The following is a 22,900-nucleotide window of genomic DNA, read 5'->3' on the forward strand; positions in this document are numbered from 1 at the left end:
TGAAGCTTTTGCCCAGCATCCTGAGGGACATCAGACCCTGGAGCCACCACGCTGGCTGGTAGGACAGGACCAAGACCATGGAATAGCTTCAGTTGGAAAAGACCTCTGAGATCATCAGTGTCCCTCTCCTTGCTCTCCAGGAACATCTCCCAGGGTTCCTACTGGAATAGGAAACCCAATCCAAACAGTCCTCCCCCACAGGGCTGTCAAGAGGTTACTTAGATGAACTAAAGAACCTGTGTTTGACACCCTCAGCCAAAGCCCTGCAAGCATCACTGCTCACCCACTTCTCATCATTAACCCAAGGCTGGCTCTAGCAAGCCCTCAACTCAAGACAAGTCTAACTCTCTATGACATCCCCTTCCAAGTGTTCAAGTTTGATGTGCTCAACCAAAGCAGCATCAACCCTTGCTCATCATCAACACAAGTTTGGCTCTAGCAAGAGCCCAACTCAAAACACCCCAACTCAAGGCATGTTAACTCTATGAAAGCCCTTTCCAAGACTTCAAGTAACCAAAGCCTTTCAGCACCACTTCTGGCCCATCACCCACCCAAGGTTGTCTCCAGCAAGACCTCAAGACACACTACCTCTCTTTTCAAGCCTCTTCCAAGTCTCCAAGTTTGATGTCCTCAACCAACCACTTCTTGCCCAGCATTAACCCAAGGCTGTCCCTAGCAAGACCTCAATTCAAGGTAGGCTAACTCTCTTGGAAAGCCCCTTCCAAGCCTCCAAGTAACCAAAGCCTTTCACCAGCACCTCTTGCCCATCACCCACCCGAAGCTGTCCCCAGCAAGACCTCAACTCAGGACATGACAACTCTCTTGGAAAGCCCCTTCCAGGTCTCCAGAGCAACCAAAGCTTTTCACCAGCACCTCTTGCCCATCACCCACCCGAGGCTGTCCCCAGCAGGACCTCAGCTCAGGACAGGCTAACTGTCTTGGAAAGCCCCTCCCAAGCCTCCACATAACCAAAGCCTTTCAGCACCACTTCTTGCCCATCACCACCCAAGGCTGCCCCTAGCAAGACCTCAGGCTCAGGCCAGGCCAAGCCTCGGGGGAAGCCCTTCGCAAGCGCCCGAGCGGGGCGCGGGCACTACCTGTCGCGGCGCGTTCCGGCTGTGCCGGCCGGCGGGGGGCCGCCCTGCTATTTATTGTGTCGCTTCTGCCCAGCCCAGCAGATTGTTTGGACGCTGATGCAGCAGCTGCGTCCACGGAATTCCATCCATGAGACCTCATCTCAATAGCGGGGGCGAGCGGGGGCGAGCGGGGGCGAGCGGGGCGCGCCGCGGCCGGCATTCACACCCCTCCCGCCCGGCCCTTGAAAACCCTGCCGCCCGCTTTAGGGCAGATTAAGCGGGAACCTCACATCAGCAGGTTCAGGCTGCTTCTTGCCAGGTTCTCTGGAAAACTCTGCCCATCAGCAGTTCACGGGGAGGGGTTGGGAACCCCAGCGCCGTGCGCAGCAAAAGCCGCAGCCGGGCAGCCGGCCCTGCGCTTGGGGCTGCGACGGGAAAGCCCTCCCGGGATGGGGACTCCGGCGCTGCTCTGGACAACCCTCAAGGGGGCAAACTTGTTCCTCGTGTCCAACCTAAACCTCCCCTGGGGTAACTTGAGGCCCTTGCCTCCTGGCATTTGTTCCTTAGGAGAAGAGACCAAACCCCACCTCACTGCAGCCTCCTTTCAGGGAGCTGTAGAGAGCACTGAGGTCTCCCCTGAGCCTCCTCTTCTCCAGGCTGAACAACCCCAGTTCCCTCAGCTGCTCCTTACCAACCCTGCTCTCTCCAGCCCCTTCCCCAGCTTTGTTGCCCTTCTCTGGACACACTCCAGCCCCTCAAAGTCCATCTTGGAGTGATTCAAGGTGTGGCCCCTTCAGTCCCCAGTACATGGTGACAATCCCTGGCCTGGTCCTGCTGGCCACACTCTTGCTGATGGCACACAGGATGCTGGTGGCCTGGCATCATGATCCTTTCTGAGCCAGACACAGCCTGTCCACGATGCTCTCCCCTACAGATTCTCCCTAATTTGGAGTCCCACAGAGTTCCCCTGTGCTTGGACCAGCAGATCTCTGGCCAGGCAGCTCCTCTGGCTCCTGGATCTTCTCAATGCTCAGCAAGAGGATGGGGCCAGATTCTTCTCAGTGGTGCCCAGTGACAGGACAAGGAGCAACGGGCACAAACTGAACAGGAGGAAGAGAAATTTCTTTGGTGTGAGGCTGCTGGAGCCCTGGGGCAGGCTGCCCTGAGAGGCTGTGGGATCTCCTTCTCTGGAGAGCTTCCAAACCCACCTGGACATTGTGATGCTGGGCAAGCTGCTGTGGGTGCCCCTCCTTGAGCAGGGGGCTGCACTGGATGATCTGCAGAGGTCCTTTCCAGCCCCCAACCACGCTGGGATTCTGCAAAAGGTGAAACCAGAAGAGATTCTACAAGCATTATATGGAATAAAAATAGAATTGTATCCCTGGGCTGTCCTCTCACAAGGAAGAAAACATAGAATCATAGAATCAATAAGGTTGGAAGAGACCTCAAGGATCATCAGGTCCAACCTGTCACCCAACACCTCATGACTACTAAACCATGGCACCAAGTGCCACATCCAATCCCCTCCTGAACACCTCCAGGGATGGGGACTCCACCACCTCCCTGGGCAGCACATTCCAATGGCTAACAACTCTCTCTGGGAAGAACTTTCTCCTCACCTCCAGCTTCAACAGCTTGAGACTGTGTCCTCTTGTTCTGGTGCTTCTTGCCTGGGAGAAGAGACCAACCCCCACCTGGCTACAATCTCCCTGCAGGGAGTTGGAGAGAGCAAGAAGGTCTCCCCTGAGCCTCCTCTTCTCCAGGCTAAGCAACCCCAGCTCCCTCAGCCTCTCCTCCCAGGGCTGTGCTCCAGACCCCTCCCCAGCTTTGTTGCCCTTCTCTGGACACCTTCCAGCACCTCAACCTCTTTCCTAAACTGAGGAGCCCAGAACTGGCCACAGGACTCCAGGTGTGGCCTGAGCAGTGCTGAGCACAGGGCAGAATGAGCTCCCTGCTCCTGCTGGCCACACTGTTCCTAATGCAGGCCAGGATGCCGTTGGGCTTCTTGGCCCCCTGGGCACACTGCAGGCTCATGTTCAGCCTACTCTCAACCAGTGCCCCCAGGTCCCTTTCTGCCTGGCTGCTCTCAGCCACTCTGCCCCCAGCCTGTAGCGCTGCCTGGGGTTGCTGTGGCCCAGGTACAGCACCTGGCACTTGGGACTTGTTGAACGCCATCACTGACAGAGCCTTTATTCTACAACCTGAAGGACATCAATATTGAACCCAGGTACAACACAAGGAGGAGCTGGAGCAGGAGGGAAAAAAAAGAAGACTTCCCCACTCAACAAACATTCTAAAGATGCTTTTTAATTGGACATTGAAGCATTAAACATCACTCAGTAGTAGGTTCAACTACTCAGTACAGTCAAGTTTCAGTGCATTGTCCAAGCAAGGGTGGAAATGTGGACACATTCTGAGGGCTTCAAGGCAAGCCCCAGAGGGTTCATCCCCTCAGCTCCCTCCAGCCCAGCAGCAACACCAGGCAGAATTTTTCTGGCCTTCATTGATTAGACCCAAAAAAAAGCATCAAATCCCTCAGCTGTCGGTGACCACAACGCTGCTGACCTGGGAAACGGAGCCCCTGATGAGCAGGGCAGGGGGGAATTCACCTGGGTTCTAGACACTGTTTACAGTAAGCCCCGCTTCATCTGAGGAAGGAAAGCCATCATCATCATCACCACCACCACCATCCTCCTCACAGAAGCATCACCCTTCTCTCACCCCCACCCAAACAGCCTTGCTCAGGGTCACACCCGGCTGACAGCTGATGGGACCCTCCAGCGCTGCCACGAGAAAGATACCCCCAGAAGACACATCTGCCAAGCTTGGCTCAGAGAGTCACCTTCTCCACCACCATCTCAGGAAGAGGGAAGGAGGAAATCTGTGCAACATCTTGAAAGTCAGCTAGAGAGGAGCTCGCCAGCAGCCTGCCTGCTGCAGCTCCACCATCGCCCAGGGTTAGAAGCCAGACGCTTGGGTGGTCATTTCTTAATGGGTAGCAGAAGGGGCTGTGGGAGTGTGGTGTGAAACAGGGCACAGCAGCAAGGGAGAGATGTTTTACGTAAGAGGGACGCACTCCTTGCATCTCCCATCACCTACAGGGAGCTGCTCCTGGGACTGAATGTGGGAAAGAGACAGAGATGCACATATGGGACTCGTCTCCTGCCATTCTGCTGCTATTTCCTAGCAGCAGACTGGGACTGGGGGGAGGGGGAAATATATATATATATCTCATAAAAAAATCACCTCATCTGAGACTCCTCCATGAGAAGAATTGGCACAAGGTTTTGGCAGCTACCAGCTCGATAGACAGCAGCCCAGGCATGCCAGATGCACCATGGTGGTAACCCCAGGTAAATCAAGCTTGCTGTAACACTGATCACCAATTAAAAGACAGGAAATGAGTCCAAGTGCTGGTGCTTTGTCTTTAATGTCTAGAGAAGCCCATCTGCAGGACAAGGGAAGTGTGACGTGAGGAGCAGCACTTGCTCCAGCTCCAGTCCCGTGGCTGCCATACTGCCCCAACACCAAGATGCTCCCACACCAAGATGTTCCCACACCATGGTGCCCCAACACCAAGATGCTTCCACACCAAGATGTTCCCACACCATGGTGCCCCAACACCAAGATGCTTCCACACCAAGATGCTCCCACACCATGGTGCCCCAACACCAAGATGCTTCCACACCAAGATGTTCCCACACCATGGTGCCCCAACACCATGGTGCCCCCACACCAAGATGTTCCCACACCATGGTGCCCCAACACCAAGATGCTCCCACACCAAGATGTTCCCACACCATGGTGCCCCAACACCAAGATGCTCCCACACCATGATATTCCCACACCATGGTGCCCCCACACCATGATATTCCCACACCATGATGCTCCAACATCACAATGTTTCCACACCATGGTGCTCCAACACCACAGTGTTCCCACCCCATGATACTCCCACACCATGGTGCCCCAACCCCACATCATCCCCAGGCCACGCTGTCCCAACACCACATTGTCCCCATGCCAGGCTATCCCACGTGGCTTTAGGGTGGCTGGAAGCTCTGCCAAGTCCAGGAGGGCACCAAGGAGGAGACAGCTTCAGTCTTGATCTCCTTTCATCCTTGCACATGGCTGCTTTCTGAGTGGAGCCCTGAGGAACCCCAAGGAGACACAACCACCTCCCTCCTCAGGCTACATTTTTTCAAGGTTTGCTGAGAAGAGCACTTATTTGGGGGGGGAGGAGGGGGAAGAGGGAGGAAGGGGAAACAATAAAAGTCTGTCTGAAGTGGACGTCTGGGTTGGTATCTCAGAATCTGTATTCAAAGGTATCAACATAGCTGAGCTGTTAGTGATACTCATCACACCCCTGGGTTATGCAGGAGATAGCTACACCACTATCAGAACATCAGTTTGACCCAAGGGAAAGGAAAAGCATCTGAGGAGCTGAAGATCACCTTGAGGTTATCCCAGGGAAAAGGAAAAGAAACAAAAGGGGAAAAGAAACGAAAGGAAAAGAAAAAAGGAAAAGAAGGAAAAGTAAAAAGGAAAAGAATAAAAGAAAATAAAAAGGGAAAAGAACAAAAGGAAAAGACAAAAAGGAAAAGACAAAAAGGAAAAGACAAAAAAAGGAAAAGGAAAAAGGAAAAGACAAAAAAAGGAAAAGACAAAAAAAGGAAAAGACAAAAAAAGGAAAAGACAAAAAAAGGAAAAGACAAAAAAAGGAAAAGACAAAAAAAGGAAAAGACAAAAAAAGGAAAAGACAAAAAAAGGAAAAGACAAAAAAAGGAAAAGACAAAAAAAGGAAAAGACAAAAAAAGGAAAAGACAAAAAAAGGAAAAGACAAAAAAAGGAAAAGGAAAAAAGGAAAAGGAAAAAAGGAAAAGGAAAAAAGGAAAAGGAAAAAAGGAAAAGACAAAAAAAGGAAAAGACAAAAAAAGGAAAAGACAAAAAAAGGAAAAGACAAAAAAAGGAAAAGACAAAAAAAGGAAAAGACAAAAAAAGGAAAAGACAAAAAAAGGAAAAGACAAAAAAAGGAAAAGGAAAAAAGGACAAGGAAAAAAGGACAAGGAAAAAAGGACAAGGAAAAAAGGACAAGGAAAAAAGGACAAGGAAAAAAAAGGACAAGGAAAAAAAAGGACAAGGAAAAAAAAGGACAAGGAAAAAAAAGGACAAGGAAAAAAAAGGACAAGGAAAAAAAAGGACAAGGAAAAAAAAGGACAAGGAAAGAAGGAAAAGAAGAAACCAAAGCAGCATGAAAACAAACTAAAAGCCCCAAAGCAAGCCAACAGACCCCAAAACTTCAACCTGGTATTTACAAGCTTCAACGAATAAAAACCTGAAGTGGGACTTCACCCAAACTGCTACTAAAGTGACATTCAACACTGAGCTGGAACCCTGATAGGAGTGGAACAGCCTCCCCTCCCCTCCCCTCCCCACCCCCCCTTCCCTTCCTTGGTTATAAAAACAATATTTACACTATGGTCGGGGGGGGGGAAGGGGGTTGGGAGGGAGGGAGGGAGGGAGGGGTGTTGCTTTTTGACTTTAAAGAGAACTGGGGGTGGGGGGGTGTTGGGTTTGACATTATTGCTTGATCCTTTCTTTGTGTGTGTGTTTGTTTTCAGCAAAGACATCCTACTGAAGCAATTACTCCACAGGCTGACGACGCACAGGATCCTATCGCTGCTGCAGAGCGCCGCCCCTCCCCAAAGGAGGAAAGAAACCAAAGCAGAACATGTCTTTTTTTGTTCACCTAAACAAAAACTCCCCTTTCCCCCCACCCCCCTTCCCATCTCTATCAGCCAACACCCCCCCCAAAAAAAATACATCTGACCCCCCCCCAAAAAAAAACTACTCAAGTTTTCCTCTGGCAGTATGGCAGCAAACACAGGATTTGTTCTCTTGCACTCTCACCTTCCACAAACTTCATTCCAAACAGCTTTTTGTTTTGTAACTTTGCCCCCCTCCCCCCAAACAAATCAACAGGATTAAAATTGGATTTCCAATTGGTGGTTGGGTGGTTTTTTCCCCCCCACAAGCAAACACAAAGCCCCAGGTTCCACCTCCGATGCCTCCAGCCCAGGCCGAGGCGCGGAGCTGAGGCGCAGCTCCTCCCGCGGCGGCGCTCCTAGCTGAAGAGCCGACGGGTCTGCCTTGGGGGAAGTGCTGCCTGGGAGATCTTCTGCCAAGGGGAGACCATCCTCTTCTGCTTTCCTTCTCCCACCATCCTCTTCTCTTTTCCTCCTCCCACTGTCCTCTTCTCTCCTTCTCCCCCAGTCCTCTTCTCCTCTCCTTCTCCCCCAGTCCTCTTCTCCTCTCCTCCTCCCCCAGTCCTCTTCTCCTCTCCTCCTCCCGCATCCGACACCGACCCAGCTTTGTATTTGACCATGAACGTTAAGCAGCTTTCTCCACGAAACAGGAAGGCACCATGCACATAGCAGTTGAGGCAGGAAGCAAACAGCAGCAACATGACGTGAAGTTTTAGGTTCAGATGAGTTAAGGCTTCTGTTAGACTTCTGTATCTTCTTCTAGTTAGCGTCAGCATCTGGAAGGACCCAAAGGAAACACCAAACAAAACTGAGGCAACGGAGTGACAGCAGAAGGTGGGCAAAGAAGCAGCAGAGACCCCTCTTCTCAGGGTTTGTGAGAGGAGAGGCCCACAAACTGAAGGAAGGGTGAGGGAGGTGGGGGTTGTTCAGCCTGGAGAAGAGAAGGCTCCAGGGAGGCCTCGTAGCACCCTTTCAATAATTAAAGTGGAATTAATAGAAGAGAGTTTTGAGCAGGGCCTGTTGGGATGGGACAAGGTGGGGGGATGGTTTGAAACTGCAAGAGGGAGATTCAGGCTGGAGAGAAGGGAGAAATGTTTGACACTGAGGGTGGTGAGAGGCTGGCCCAGGTTACCCAGAGAGGTGGCAGACATCCCACCCCCGGCACCATTGCAGGTCAGGTGGTTTGGGGCTGTGAGCAACCTGCTCTAGCTGCAGATGTCCCTGCTGACTGCAGGGCAATTGGACAGGATGGGCTTGAAAGGTCCCTTCCCATATCAGTGTTGCAGTGGCAGCTCAGCCTTGTCCTGTTTCATGCCCTGAGTGCTCCAGGGCTGCTCAGACAACCGCTGGAACAACCCACACCAAGATTTTCCCAACGGGTGAGAGCCAGCCAGAGCCTCATTCCTGCTGGGTGGAAGCACCATGAAATCACAGCACAAACAGGCTGAGTGCTGTTCAAACAAAGTGATCTGCAGAGAGCCAGGGAAAGAGAAACCCCACAAGTCACAGAGAGCAGCTGGGAATGGAAACTTCTCTTCTGCAAAAACCTCCTCTGCCTCCTCTTGGGCCCATGCCTGGTGGGAGGCTGCTGCCCTGCTGGTGCTCCCAGAGCTGTGGCAGCGTTAAGGAGATGTCTTCCATGGGGGATTTTTGTCTCTGTGTCCTCTCATGTCACAAACCCCTTCTTCTGAGCAACCTGATCTAGTTGGGGATGTCCCTGCTTGCTTACTACAGGGGGGTTGGGTCTAGATGGCCACTCTGGAGGTCCCTCCCAACCCAGTGATTCTGTCCAAAGGTACCTTTTCAAACCTGATTCTCATAATGGCTCTGTCTCTTCTTTGATTTCAGCTCCTTCAGCCACTGAGGAGACTTTTCTTCTGACCTAGGACATGCAAAAAACCCACCAAACAAACTCTTTAATGATGAAAACTCATTAAGAGAAATAAAAACTGAAGAAATGTGCAACTTCCCCTCCAGCCTTGCACTGAGGAGGCCCAGGGGAGACCTCACTGCTCTCTACAACTCCCTGAGAGGAGGCTGGAGCGAGGTGGGGTTGGTTCCATGAGGTGATGGAACAAGAAGGAATGGCCTGAAATTGTGCCAGGGGAAGGTTAGGTTGGAGAGGAGGAAAAATCTCTTTGCTGCAAGAGTGGTCAGGCACTGGCACAGGCTGCCCAGGGAGGTGGTGGAGTCCCCATCCCTGGAGGGGTTCAAGAAACCTGTGGCCAGGGCACTTTGGGACCTGGTTTAGTGGCCATGGTGGGGTTGGCTTGATGGTTGGACTCAATGCCAGAGGTGTTTTCCAACCTCAACAGCTCTGTGATTGGGGTGGGTTTTTTCTGCCACTCAAACAAGCATCAGCATCCTCCTGTGGCTGATGGAAGCTTCTCACCTCTCCTCCTTCTCCACACTGGAGGGCAGCACTCTGCTGCCAGGAGTTCCAAGCTGGGATTTTGGGGACTTGAAGAGCTGAGCAGAACTTATTTCACCAGGACTCTCAGCCTCATGTCTTCTCCTCAGCTGGGCCTGAATGAGGCAAACAAAGGAAAGGGAACTTTTGAAAGGCAGCTCTGAGAGGGTTTTTAAGATGCAAACCAAAATCACTCAGCCTTCCAAAGGTCCATGATGAAATCAGAGGAGGACTCCTCACAACCCCCTGCAGCTCTGGAGCAGGTTTTGCTGTGGCACAGCTAATTTCCCCCCACCCCCAAGATCACTTCATATTTCTACTCAGTTAAAAGTGAGAAAGATAACCACAAGGTTTCTCTACACATTACCTAGGGCTGGGGGCAGAGTGGCTGAGAGCAGCCAAGCAGAAAGGGACCTGGGGATACTGGTTGATAGTAGGCTGAACATGAGCCAGCAGTGTGCCCAGCTGGCCAAGAAGGCCAATGGCATCCTGGACTGCATCAGGAACAGTGTGGCCAGGGAGGTCATTCTGCCCTGTGCTCAGCACTGGTTAGGCCACACCTGGAGTCCTGTGTCCAGTTCTGGGCTCCTCATTTTAGGAAAGATGTTGAGGTGCTGGAAGGTGTCCAGAGAAGGGCAACAAAGCTGGGGAGGGGTCTGGAGCACAGCCCTGTGAGGAGAGGCTGAGGGAGCTGGGGTTGCTTTGCCTGGAGAGGAGAAGGCTCAGGGGAGACCTTCTTGCTCTCTACAGCTCCCTGAAGGGAGGTTGTAGCCCAGGTGGGGGTTGGTCTCTTCTCCCAGGCAAGCAGCACCAGAACAAGAGGACACAGTCTCAAGCTGTGACAGGGGAAGTTCAAGCTGGATGTTAGGAAGAAGTTTTTCCCAGCAAGAGAGATTGGCCATGGGAATGTGCTGCCCAGGGAGGTGGTGGAGTCCCCATCCCTGGAGATGTTTAGGAAGAGCCTGGATGAGGCACTTGGTGCCATGGTTTAGTTGATGAGATGGTGTTGGCTGATAGGTTGGACTCCATCATCTCAAAGGCCTTTTTCAACCTGGTTAATTCCATTACCCACCCCAGCCCTCTGCCACACCATCCCAACAACTTTGTCATCTCCAGCAGAGGTTCCTAGCTCTGTTCCTAGAGCTTCTGCAGCTCCTGAGGCTCTGTGAGTCTCCTCTGGTGTGCTCTGCCCATGGTCACCTTGAGGACAGAGTGGTCCATCCCGGGAAACACGGGGAGCCTCTGGGCGTGTACGGATGAGGATCTTCCGCTCCGGTGGATCCTCTCTTCTTCCTCAGAATCCTCCTGTTGCATAGTTTTCTTCTCTTCTAATGGTTAAAAACAAAAGCAGAGGGGAAACAAAACCTCAGACAAGAGCCTTTTCATCTATACCTTGCTCTAGATCGTAGACTGGTTTGGGTGGGAAAGAACCTTTCAAGCTCATCCAGTCCAACCCCCTGCGCTCAAGCAGGGACATCTGCAACCAGAGCAGGTTGCTCACAGCCCCAAACAACCTGACCTGCAATGGTGCCAGGGATTGGGGCATCAACCACCTCTCTGGGCACCCTGGGCCAGGCTCTCACCACCCTCAGTGTCAAATCATTTCTTCTCTGCAGTCTGAATCTCCTTTTAGTTTAAACCATCACCCCTTGTCTTGTCACAACAGGTCCTGCTCAAAAGTCTATCCCCAGCTTTCTTCTCAGCCCCTTTAAGCACTGAGAAGTTACAAGAAGGTCCCCCAGAGGCTTTCAGATATTGGTAACTCTTGTGAGGAGCAGCTCAGGAAACTGTGGGGTTTGCAGCCTGGAGAAAAGGAGGCTGAGGGGAGGCCTTCTGGCTCTCTACAGCTCCCTGAAAGGAGGTCAGAGCCAGCTGGGAGCCTGTCTCTCCTTCCAATGAACAAGGGATAGGACAAGTGGAAATGGCCTCAAGTTTTCCCAGTGGGGAGCTTTAGGCTGGACATGAGGAACAATTTCTTCATGGTAAGGGTTGTCAAGGCCTGCCCCAAGCTGCCCAAGGCAGTGGTGGAGTCCCCATCCCTTCAGAGCCATGGAGCTGTGGTGCTGAGGGCCACGGCTGGGTGGTGCCCTGGCAGCGCTGGCTTAAGGGCCGGCCGGGATGAGCTGCAAGGTCTCTTCCAACTGAAATGCTCCTTTCAGAGAGTGGAGGGATACCTGTGGAATCTTTAAACATCCAGGCATTATCTGGCTCCTCTGTCAAAGAAAACCTGTTCTCAAACTCCAGCCCCCTGCTTCTTCTGAGGGAGTGGGAGACGGGAACCCGGCGGCGTCTCTTCTTGCTGAGCTGGACGCGAGTCTTCAGCGCGCTGGAGTCCAGGACAGCGGTTTGCTAGGAAGAGAAGCAAAGGCCTGAAGTCATCTCCACCATTTCCTCACCTCCTCCAGTGCATTCACCCCTTCACACAGCTATGTAGAGCTCATCAGAGAATCAACAAGGTTGGAAAAGAGCTCGGAGATCATCCAGTCCAACCTCTCACCCAGCACCTCATGGCACCAAGTGCCACATCCAGTCCCCTCTTGAACACCTCCAGGGATGGGGACTCCATCACCTCCCTGGGCAGCACATTCCAATGGCAAATAATTCTTTCTGTGAAGAACTTTCTCCTCACCTCCAGCCTAAACTTCCCCTGGCACAGCTTGAGGCTGTGTCCTCTTGTTCTGGTGCTGCTTGCCTGGGAGAAGAGACCAACCCCCTCCTGGCTACAACCTCCCTTCAGGGAGTTGGAGAGAGCAAGAAGGTCTCTCCTGAGCCTCCTCTTCTCCAGGCTAAGCAACCCCAGCTCCCTCAGCCTCTCCTCACAGGGCTGTGCTCCAGACCCCTCTCCAGCTTTGTTGCCCTTCTCTGGACACCTTCCAGCACCTCAACCTCTTTCCTAAACTGAGGAGCCCAGAACTGGACACAGGACTCAAGGTGTGGCCTAACCAGCGCTGAGCACAGGGCAGAATGAGCTCCCTGCTCCTGCTGACCACACCATTTCTTAATGAATCTGATTATCAGCATTAATCATGTCACTTCAAACTCTGTTAAAGAGATTTCCTGATGAGGATGTGCTGCATGGGGGCTACCTGGGTGAGGTGCTGGCTCTTTGATCTCTCTTGGCTGGACATGTCTGATCTGCACAAGGTCTTGTCACCAAATCACTCCAAAGTAATGGCCACAGAGAGGACTTTGGGTTCCCAGAGTGTTTTAGCAATAGAGGCCTCACTAGCTGGCAGTGGCTGAAGGTCAGCAAGAGGATTTGCATCTCAAGAGAGCAGCTACACAAAACCCTCTTGAAGCAGAGTGCTGCAGAGCCCTGTTCTGATGGGTTGACACCTGCAGAAGTTTCAAGCCACTCACCAGCAACAAGGAGGCTGAAAGTTAAGTGTCACAGCACTCAGAAAAGGTCTGTGATCAGCCACTTCAAGGCAAACCCACTTTGAGAGCAAAGAAGGAGCTGCAGCTGAGTTGTTTCTCTAAAGCCATTTGTTGGCAGAGTTTTGCCTGCAGTCAGCAGACCTCCATCAGCTTCTTCTTCAGCTGTGGCCTTGCTTCTTTTCAAGGAGATTTCAGGGCAGGAATAAGCCACTCCTTAAACCAGCCTACCCCCAGCTGTAGCTAAGCCATGAGTGCTTTCAAGAGGCACCTTCAGCTGTCCAGGACCATCTCCACTACCTGCAGAGCCACTGATGGACAGAGACAAAGATGCTGCCCATGCTGCTGTGGGCACCAACAATTCCTTTAGGCTGCCACAAGTGCCCTTGGGCTGTCCTGCCAAAGGCTTATCAGCTGATTCCACAGCTGAGCCATGCGCAGTCAGGGAGCCTCAAAGCAATGCTGCACCCAGGGTGGTTTCTGCTTCAGAGCTGGCAGGGGCTGGAAGAGGAGAGCAGCACCTGCCTTGGCAAAGCACAGCTTTTTGCAGCTCCTCCTAGATGGCAACACCAGTAGAGAACAGAGCTGGCTGGAAGCACACTGGAACAGCCTCCACAGGAAGCAGCTGAGATATTGTGAACAGTCAGTTCTGCTGCTCCAGACCAAGCTGCTTCCTGCACAGACCTTCTGTAGGGCAACCTGCTCCTCAGTTCCTCGTTGCCCTCTACCAGCTACCTCAAAGGAGGTTGGAGTCTGCCTTCTTTTCCCTAGTGTCAGGTTATGGGATGAGAGGAAATGGCCTGAAATTGTGCCAGGGGAGGGTTAGGTTGGAGACCTTCTTGCTGTCTACAGCTCCCTGAAGGGAGGTTGTAGCCAGGTGGGGGTTGGTCTCTTCTCCCAGGCAACCAGCACCAGAACAAGAGGACACAGTCTCAAGCTGTGCCAGGGGAAATTTAGGCTGGAGGTGAGGAGAAAGTTCTTCCCAGCAAGAAAGATTGGCCCTTGGAATGTGCTGCCCAGGGAGGTGGTGGAGTCCCCATCCCTGGAGGTGGTCAAGAAACCTGTGGCCATGGCACCTGGGGACAGGGTTTGATGGCCATGGTGGGGCTGGACTCCATGATCTTAGAGGGCTTTTCCAACCCAAACAATTCTGTGACTCTCTTTTAGGAGGCAACATGGTGCTTATGATTCCATGTGTGTGGCTCAAATAGCCTTCCTTTTGCCCTCTGCTCCTCAGGAAGCATCTCAAGCACAGCATTTATTGCCTGCAGTTTCAGTCTTTTTGGGGGGGGTGGGGAGGTGGACACAAATGAAAGACTTGCTCTGTGCCCAGCTTTGGAGCCCTCAACACAAGGACACAGGCCTGATGGAACAGGTCCAGAGGAGGGCCACAGAAATGCCCAGGGGTCTGAAAAACCTCTGCCACAAGGACAGGCTGATGGAGCTGGGGTTGTTCAGCCTGGAGAGGAGAAGAGGGGCTCTGGGGAGACCCCAATAGCAGCCTGCCTGTACCTGAAGGGGGCTACAAGAAGGCTGCAGAGGGACTGTTTGCAAAGGCCTGCAGTGACAGGAGGAGGGGAAACGGTCTGAAAGGAGAGAAGAGCAGACATAGATTGGATGTTAGGAACAAGCTCTGCACCATGAGGGTGCTGGAGCACCAGCACAGGTTGCCCAGGAAGGTATTTGAGGCCCCATCCCTGGAGATATTCAGGCTCAGGCTTGACAAGGCTCTGAGCAACCTGATCTAGGGGAGGATGTCCCTTCTGACCACAGGGGGGTTGGACTGGATGACCTTTGGGGGTCCCTTCCAAGCCAACCCATTCTGTGATTCTATGACTCGGCAGCACATCTGAGACCTTCCTAGCATGGTTGTGATTCATCTAAGCCTTGCCTATCTGCCACTAGTGGAGCAAAAGGTGGTGGTGAACCAACCTTAAGCAAAGAGAAAGCAGCCCCTCTTAGAAGCTGAACAAACTCCTCGTGGCAGTGCCTTGAGAGAACACCAAACCTCCTCTGACAGCATATGGCCAGAAAAGAGCAGCTGCAAGATCTTTAAGCAGGAGAAGGAAAAAAAAACCCCAAAGCATCCTTTCCACTGCAACTGCAAGCTACTACAGGGTGAGTAAATAAGGAAACTGTTAGTAAATGTCTTCATAGCCTTAAATCTTGCACAGCTCATGGCACAGCAGCCAGCAGCTACTTGTGGGATTTAATTATGCTTCCCATGCTCATAAAGTCATTTAGCTCTCCTCTTGGAGCTCATCAAGGAGCAGAAAGAGAAAGAGCAGCTTCAGCAAGCCACTAGCAAAGGAGAGCTGAGGCCACTGGCTTCTTGGGATCCCTCAGAACCTAAGGCTGTAGGATCTAGGAGGAACTGGAAGTTGGGCCCCACAATTTAAGAAGGACATTGAGACTCCTGAAGGTGTCCAGAGAAGGGCAACAAAGCTGGGGAGAGGTCTGGAGCACAGCCCTGGGAGGAGAGGCTGAAGGAGCTGGGGTTGCTTAGCCTGCAGAAGAGGAGGCTCAGGGGAGACCTTCTTGCTCTCTACAACTCCCTGAAAGGAGGTGGTAGCCAGGTGGGGGTTGGTCTCTTCTCCCAGGCAAGCAGCACCAGAACAAGAGGACACAGTCTCAAGCTGTGCCAGGGGAAGTTTAGGCTGGAGGTGAGGAGAAAGTTCTTCCCAGCAAGAGAGATTGGCCATTGGGATGTGCTGCCCAGGGAGGTGGTGGAGTCCCCATCCCTGGAGGTGCTCAAGAGGGGACTGGATGTGGCACTTGGTGCCATGGTTTAGTAGTCATGAGGTGTTGGGTGATAAGTTGGACTTGATGATCCCTGAGGTCTCCTCCACCCTTGCTGATTCTATGACTTGGTGCCTTTGATCTTCAGCTTTTCAGGCAGAAAGATTCAAATGTGGCCAAGAAAAGGCAGGCCAATTTTTTGAGGCAGGAAAATCCCAAGTGATACAGGAAGGGCAGAAGGTCGAGGGTGAAGCTTCCAGAAGATGCAGCTGGCATGGGAGGAGGACTTGTGGTGCCCAGCAGGGTAACTTACATCGATGAAAGAGAAATCCGTGGTCTTCTCGTCCGGGCAAGCGTCTCCTGCGGGAGGCAAATCAGTCCCATCAGTAGAGTCCATGTCCGTGCTGGAACGGTCCAGGCTTGTGCTCCTTTGGTCTTTGGAGAAGTCATGGTGGTCAGCCAGGGAGGCAGGCTCTGTCTGAGAGGACAGGGAGGACGGGTGGCTACCTGGGGGCAGCTTCCTGCTGGAAATGCCATCGTTCTCTGAGGAGGGAGACTCGGCCGCAAAGCTGCAAACCAAAAAGAGAGCTGTGAGACTCCAGGGTGAACCAGGGCAGGGAGAGTTGTTTGGGTGACCCAGCAGGGAAGAGACTGTGCCCCTCTGCTGGGCACTGGTGAGGCCACAGCTCAAAGCCTGGGGGCAGGTTTGGGTCTCACTCGCTGCAAGAAGGAGGTGGAGGGGCTGGAGCGGGCCCGGAGAAAGGCAGCAAAGCTGGGGAAGGGTCTGGAGAACAGGGCTGGGGAGGAGGGAGGGAGCTGGGATTTGTAGTTTGGAGAGGAGGCTCAGGGGAGACCTCATTGCTCTCTGCAACTCCCTGAAAGGAGGCTGGAGCTAGGTGGGGGTTGGTCTCTTCTTCCTCGTATCAGGTGGTGGAACAAGAGGAAATGGCCTGAAATTGTGCCAGGAGAGGGTTAGCTTGGAGAGGAGGAAGAATGTCTTTGCTGCAAGAGTGGTCAGGGATTGGCACAGGCTGCCCAGGGAGGTGGTGGAGTCCCCATCCCTGGAAGTGTTCAAGAAACCTGTGGCCATGGCACTTGGGGACGTGGTTTGATGGCCATGGTGGGGTTGATGGTTGGAGTCTGTGATCTTAGAGGGCTTTTGCAACCCAAACAATTCAATGACTGCATGCACACCATGCAGCGAGTGCCATCCCCATTTCACATCCCTCCAAGGAAACCAAAGCACCTTCAGCAGGGCAGAACATTTTGGGATGCAATTTTCAGGGGCTAACAGAAATTGGACTTAAAACAAACAAAGAAATCCCATCCCTGTGCTCTGACAGGAAGAAGTGTCCCTGCTGCTGTCATCCCAAGACCAACAGCTCCTCCCTGTGACTTCTGTTAGATTGTGCTTCTCTTACTGCCTCTAGCTTTGCTCCACAACAGACAAGGAACACAAGCAGCAGTAACTCCTGAATCGAGATGGGCAAGAGCAGAGAGGACAGGGAATGATTAGGTGGATCAGATCCTGCTGGGAGGTTTAGCAGTTTAAGTGACAATGTGATCACACACAAGAGCTAAGGGCTTGATGGACTCCTGCCAGGCAGGAGCAGAACAGGATAGGATAGGATAGGATAGGATAGGATAGGATAGGATAGGATAGGATAGGATAGGATAGGATAGGATAGACCAGACCAGACCAGACCTGGTTGGAAAAGACCTCTGAGATCATCCAGTCCAACCCATCACCCAACACCATCTGATCAACTAAACCATGGCACCAAGTGCCTCATCCAGGCTCTTCCTAAACACCTCCAGGGATGGGGACTCCACCACCTCCCTGGGCAGCACATTCCAATGGCCAATCTCTCTTTCTATGAAGAACTTCCTCACCTCCAGCCTAAACCTCCCCTGGAACAGCTTGAGACTGTGTCCTCTTGTTCTGGTGCTGGTTGCCTGGGAGAAGAGACCAACCCCCACCTGGCTACAACCTCCCTTCAGGTAGTTGTAGAGAGCAAGAAGGTCTCCTCTGAGCCTCCTCCTCTGCTGGTTTCAGGGTGGGTGGATTTAAAGCATGCAAAGAGGACTGGGAAGGGGCTAGAAGAGGGCTGGAAATCACTAGAGAGAGCTCTGCAAGGGAGAAGCTGAGCCAGTGCCTCCAGACATCCCTGGAACTATCCCATGCTGAAAGCCATGAGGCTTTGAGCAACCTGCCCTAATTGCAGACGTCCCTGCTGAGGGCAAGGAGCTTGGGCTGGATGAGCTCTAAAGGTCCCTTCCCACCCAAAGCACTCTGTGATTCCATGCCTGGGGACAGCAATAGTGACAAACACTCTGTGCTCCTCCACCATGCTCCTTCCTAGCCTGGACACTAGAGCCAGAGATGCCCACTGCAGAACTGGCTGCCAGCACCAACCCCTTCCTACAGAGCTTCTCTTTTACCTTCGGGGGAATACGGGAGAGAGCTGCCCAGCCCTCCAGCCACAGGGCTTTCATCCTTCACGGCTGCTGGAAGGGAGAGGCGGCAGCAGGTGGCAGCCTAAGGCAGAGCTCCACAAGCAGCAGCTTTCAGGGTGCTCCAGGGGAGACCAGCCAGGGCTGGCATCCCTGCGGGGTGATGCTCCTGGTCTGTTCCTGAAGAAGATTCCCATTCCCTGGGCTGACAGGAGCGGGCTGTGGTGTCAGGGCTGAAAGCCGTGTGCGGTCACATAGCTTGGGAGGCTCCTTTAGAGCAGCAGGAGGTGGGAAGCCCAGAAAGACTCTGCTGTCAGGGCTCCCCTGCTCCTAATTTTAGGAATTTCTAGCTTAAAAAAACCCCAACCTCAAGTATTTCAGGATTCTGACTCATTTCCCCTCCCTTTTTAACAAGAATCTCTTGTTACTAAGCATCTTCTCTGCAGGAACACTGTTCCAAAGCCTCCCCCCCAAACCCCCTGACCACAAGGATCAACACCTGCACCTTGTTCAAACAACAAAACCAGAGGCTTTGGTGCCATCCCCAGGGACAATCCTGGCAGGAAGACACTTGGGATTCTGCTGCTGGGTCACAGTTTGCTATCCTCACGCTGCAGCAGATGATATCATCCCCAGCCTGGCAGAGCGAAGCCTGCACGCAAGGAGGGGGAATGCCTCTGCCCTCCTTCAGCAGTGGGCCCCAGGATAATTAACAAATGGGACTAATGAGCTCCTAGGGGGAACTTGTGGTCTAGTGTGGTTGTGTAAGACATTTGGTATCTGCAGCGTGGGGCTTCAGAGCCAGCAGAATATGGAAGAGTGTGGAGGTGAAAGACAACCTGCAGGCTTAGCACCTCCCGTGGAAGCCAAGGTGTGCATTGAGAGGGCCCTGGCTTGCTCATCTCCAGGAAGCCTCTTCCCTCTCACATCCTCATGCACAGCATTCCAGCGTGGTGGGGGTTGGAAGGGACTTCTGGAGATCACCAGGTCCAACATCCCTCTTAAAGCAGAGTCACCCACAGCAGCTTGCACAGGGTGGTGTCCATGAGGGGTTGAGGTGACTCCAGAGATGGAGACTCCACCACCACTCTCTAGGCAGCCTGCTCCAGGGCTCCAGCACCCTTAAACTCATGGAGTTCCTCCTCATCTTTACATGGAACTTCTTATGTTCCAGTTGGTGCCTGTTAGCCCTTGTCCTGGCACTGGGCACCACTGATAGACCTTATTGCTGCCTACAGCTCCCTGAAGGGAGGTTGTAGCCAGGTGGGGGTTGGACTCTTCTCCCAGGCAAGCAGCACCAGAACCAGAGGACACAGTCTCAAGCTGTGCCAGGGGAAGTTGAGGCTGGAGGGGAGGAGAAAGTTCTTCCCAGAGAGAGTTGTTAGCCATTGGAATGTGCTGCCCAGGGAGGTGGTGGAGTCCCCATCCCTGGAGGTGTTCAAGAGGGGATTGGACTTGGTGCCATGGTTTAGTAGTCATGAGGTGTTGGGTGACAGGTTTGACTTGGTGATCTCTGAGGTCTTTTCCAACCTTATTGATTCTATGATTCTGAGACTGGCCATGGTTTGGTTGATCAGATGGTGTTGGATGATAGGGTGGGCTTGATGATCTTTGAGGTCTCTTCCAAGCTGGTTAATTCTACTCTGTTCTACTCTATTTTCCTGATACTCACCCATGTGTAAGAGACTCAATCTTGTCTCTCTCAGTCCAGGGAGGGAAAGAGACTCCCACACCATGGTGTCTGTTCCCCTGCTGGTCTCTCAGCTGGGGGGGGGTCAGCTTATGGCAAAACACCAACCAGGATGGTGTCAGGCTGTGTGAGGAGCAGACCACTGGGGCCCACACAGCTGGCCAGGCACAAAGCCTAGGGGAAGTGACCCAGGCTAAACAGGAAAGCTGAGTTATCTGAGGCTGCTGGAAGTTCCTGCCCCTGGAGCTGGCAGAGGAGACAATGGTCTTGAGCAGACACAGAGACCTGCTGGAATCACCCATGGCAAGAGGAGAAGGGCTGCACTCCCCCTGGCAGAGGATATAACAAATAAACTGCAAACAAAAGGCAGTGCCAGGAAGATGTCCATTACCAAATGCAATATTGAAGAGCTCAGCACTCTCAGTCCTCTCCAAGGGCTTGAATGAATGCATCAGCAATTCCCCTGCCACGAACCAAAGAATCATGCAACAGTTTGGGTTGGAAGGGACCTTCAAGATCATCTAGTTCCAGCTTCCCTGCAGGGAAGGGACCTTCTAGATCATCTAGTTCCAACTCCCCTGCAGGGAAGGGACCTTTAAGATTATCTAGTTCCAGCTCTCCTACAGGTAAAGGACCTTCAAGGTCATCTAGTTCCAGCTCCCCTGCAGGTAAAGGGCCTTCAAGATCATCTAGTTCCAGCTCCCCTGCAGGAAGGGACCTTCAAGATCATCTAGTTCCAACTCTGTTGCCATGAGGAGGGACACCTCCCACTAGCCCAGGTTGCTCAAGGCTTCATCCAACCTGCCCTTGAACACCTCCAGGGAGGGGGCATCCACAAGCTCCCTGGGCAACCTGTTCCAGTGTCTCAACAACCTCACTGGAAAGACTTTCTTCCTAATTTCCAGTCTAAATCTCCTCTCTTCCAGCTCAAAGCCATTGCCCCTTGTCCTAGCACTCCAAGTCCCTGTAAAAAGTCCCTAAGTCAAGACAAAACAGAGCAGGAGGGGGTTGAAATGCTCAAGATTCACTGTGCTGTGAGACAGAAAAAAAACCAAAGGGGAAAAACTAAACAGTTCTTAGAGTGGAAAGGAAATCCCAAGCCCTGAGGGTAAAGCTCAGTACTTCCATAAATGAGATTTTTTTGTTTAGGTGGAGCTTTTCCAATCAGGAAGAAGCCTCCAGGTTTGAAAGAAGGCTCAAATGTGGGGGGTGGGAGGGGTGGGGACACCAAAGCAAAACAGGAAAAAATAGAATAGAATTAACCAGGTTGGAAGAGACCTTTGAGATCATCCAGTCCAGCCTATCACCCAACACCATCTGATCAACTAAACCATGGCACCAAGTGCCTCAGCCAGGCTCTTCTTAAACACCTCCAGGGATGGGGACTCCACCACCTCCCTGGGCAGCACATCCCAATGGCCAATCTCTCTTGCTGGGAAGAACTTCTTCCTAACATCCAGCCTGAACCTCCCCTGGCACAGCTTCAGGCACTGGAACAGGCTACCCAGGGCAGTGGTGGAGTCACCATGCCTGGAGGATGAGGAACTTAGGGAACATCACAGAATTGTCAGGGTTGGAAGAGACCTCAAGGCTCAGCCAGTTCCAACCCATGGGCAGGGACACCTCACACCACAGCAGGCTGCTCAGAGCCACATCCAGCCTGGCTTTTAGGCTCCCACCACCTCCCTGGGCAACCTGTGCCAGGTCTAAGAGTTTCACTAGCAGGTCTAACAGTCTGACAGCTGTGCACAGGGAGATGCTGGGTTAAAGCTGGACTGGATGAGCTCGAGATCTTTTCCTCCCAGGCAGCTCTTGAGATTCTGTTTGCCTGTTCTGCAAGCTGAGACAAGAGACTTGGTTAGGAAAGTGATTTCAGATGATGCCTAGAAGACACTGAAGTCAGAGTTAATTTTACAGGAGCCTTGGATGTCACTGTTGGCATGTCACCTCGCTCACGGAGCTTCAAGCTTGATCTCCCAGCAATACAATATTTATAACACACAGCTCTCAAGTGCAGCACACACCAAACACAAGTGACATTAATGTCTGCTGTAGGAGCTCAACAAGCACAGCATTAAAAGCAGCCCCCAAAAATGCTCTTTTGCTAGCACCCTGGCTGAGCAGCCAGGGTGTTGCTCACACAGGGTAGGCAGCATCACAGAATCGTTCAGGTTGATAAGACCTCCGAGATCATCAACTCCAACCTTCTGCCCAACACCTCCATGACCACTAGAACATGTTCCAAAGTCCCTCACCTACTTGTTGCTTGGACACCTCCAGGGATGGGGACTCCACCACAGAGTCATCAAGGTTGGAAGAGACCTCAAAGATCATCCAGTGCAACCTGTCACCCAGCACCTCATGACTAAACCGTGGCACCAAGTGCCACGTCCAATCCCCTCTTGAACACCTCCAGGGATGGGGACTCCACCACCTCCCTGGGCAGCACATTCCAATGGCCAACTACTCTCTCTGGGAAGAACTTTCTCCTCACCTCCAGCCTCAACTTCCCCTGGCACAGCTTGAGACTGTGTCCTCCCTGGGCAGCCTGCTCCAATGCCTGACCGCTCTTGAAGCAAAGAAACTTGTCCACATCTCCAGCCTAACCCTCCCCTGGGACAACTCCAGGCCATTTCTTCTCATTCTAACACCTGATACCAGGGAGAAGAGACCAATCCCAACTCACTCCATTCCTACCAGAGGATGGAGTTTAAATTTCAAACCTTACTGCAGCGTGCAGACATTGAGGAGATGGTTCTTCATCTATGGATTTAGGATGCTGAGGGGCCTGGAGCATCTCTGTGAGGAGCAAAGGCTGACAGCCCTGGGGCTGTTGAGCCTGGAGGAAAGCAGCCTGAGAGGGGACCTGATCAATGCCCAGCAAGAACTAAAGGACCTGTGGAGGACAAGAGGATGAGGCCAAACTATTGTCAGTGGTGCCCAGGGACAGGACAAAGGGCAATGGGCACAAACTGGATGAGGGGATTGAGTCCATCACCAGTAGATTTGCAGATGACACCAAGCTGGGGGCAGGAGTTGAGCTGTTAGAGGGTAGGAGAGCTCTGCAGAGGGACCTGGACAGGCTGGACAGATGGGCAGAGGCCAAGGGCAGGAGACTGAACACATCCAAGTGCCAGGTTCTACACACTGGCCACAGCAACCCCAGGCAGTGCTACAGGCTGGGGGCAGAGTGGCTGAGAGCAGCCAGGCAGAAAGGGACCTGGGGGGATTGGTTGAGAGTAGGCTGAACAGGAGCCAGCAGTGTGCCCAGCTGGCCAAGAAGGCCAATGGCATCCTGGCCTGCATCAGGAACAGTGTGGCCAGCAGGAGCAGGGAGCTCATTCTGCCCTGTGCTCAGCACTGCTCAGGCCACACCTTGAGTCCTGTGGCC

At 52.7% G+C, this 22,900-nt stretch overlaps 1 protein-coding gene across 1 annotated transcript in view; it reads right to left on the reverse strand.

The window, feature by feature from the left end:
• Window positions 1-7,386: 7,386 nt before the first annotated feature.
• Window positions 7,387-22,900, reverse strand: part of KIAA1671 (KIAA1671 ortholog) — a 77,488-nt gene continuing 61,974 nt past the window's right edge. The window contains exons 6-11 of the mRNA XM_009909631.2: window positions 15,679-15,934; window positions 11,426-11,600; window positions 10,452-10,579; window positions 9,234-9,367; window positions 8,641-8,723; window positions 7,387-7,617 (exon numbers count right to left, since the gene is read on the reverse strand). Of these exons, the coding sequence (XP_009907933.2) occupies window positions 8,645-8,723; window positions 9,234-9,367; window positions 10,452-10,579; window positions 11,426-11,600; window positions 15,679-15,934 (772 nt within the window). The 3' untranslated portion in view covers window positions 7,387-7,617; window positions 8,641-8,644. The remainder of the gene's footprint in view (window positions 7,618-8,640; window positions 8,724-9,233; window positions 9,368-10,451; window positions 10,580-11,425; window positions 11,601-15,678; window positions 15,935-22,900) is intronic.

Source organism: Dryobates pubescens, chromosome 25 (genome assembly GCF_014839835.1).
Source record: "Dryobates pubescens isolate bDryPub1 chromosome 25, bDryPub1.pri, whole genome shotgun sequence".
NCBI classification, from domain to species: Eukaryota; Metazoa; Chordata; class Aves; order Piciformes; family Picidae; genus Dryobates; species Dryobates pubescens.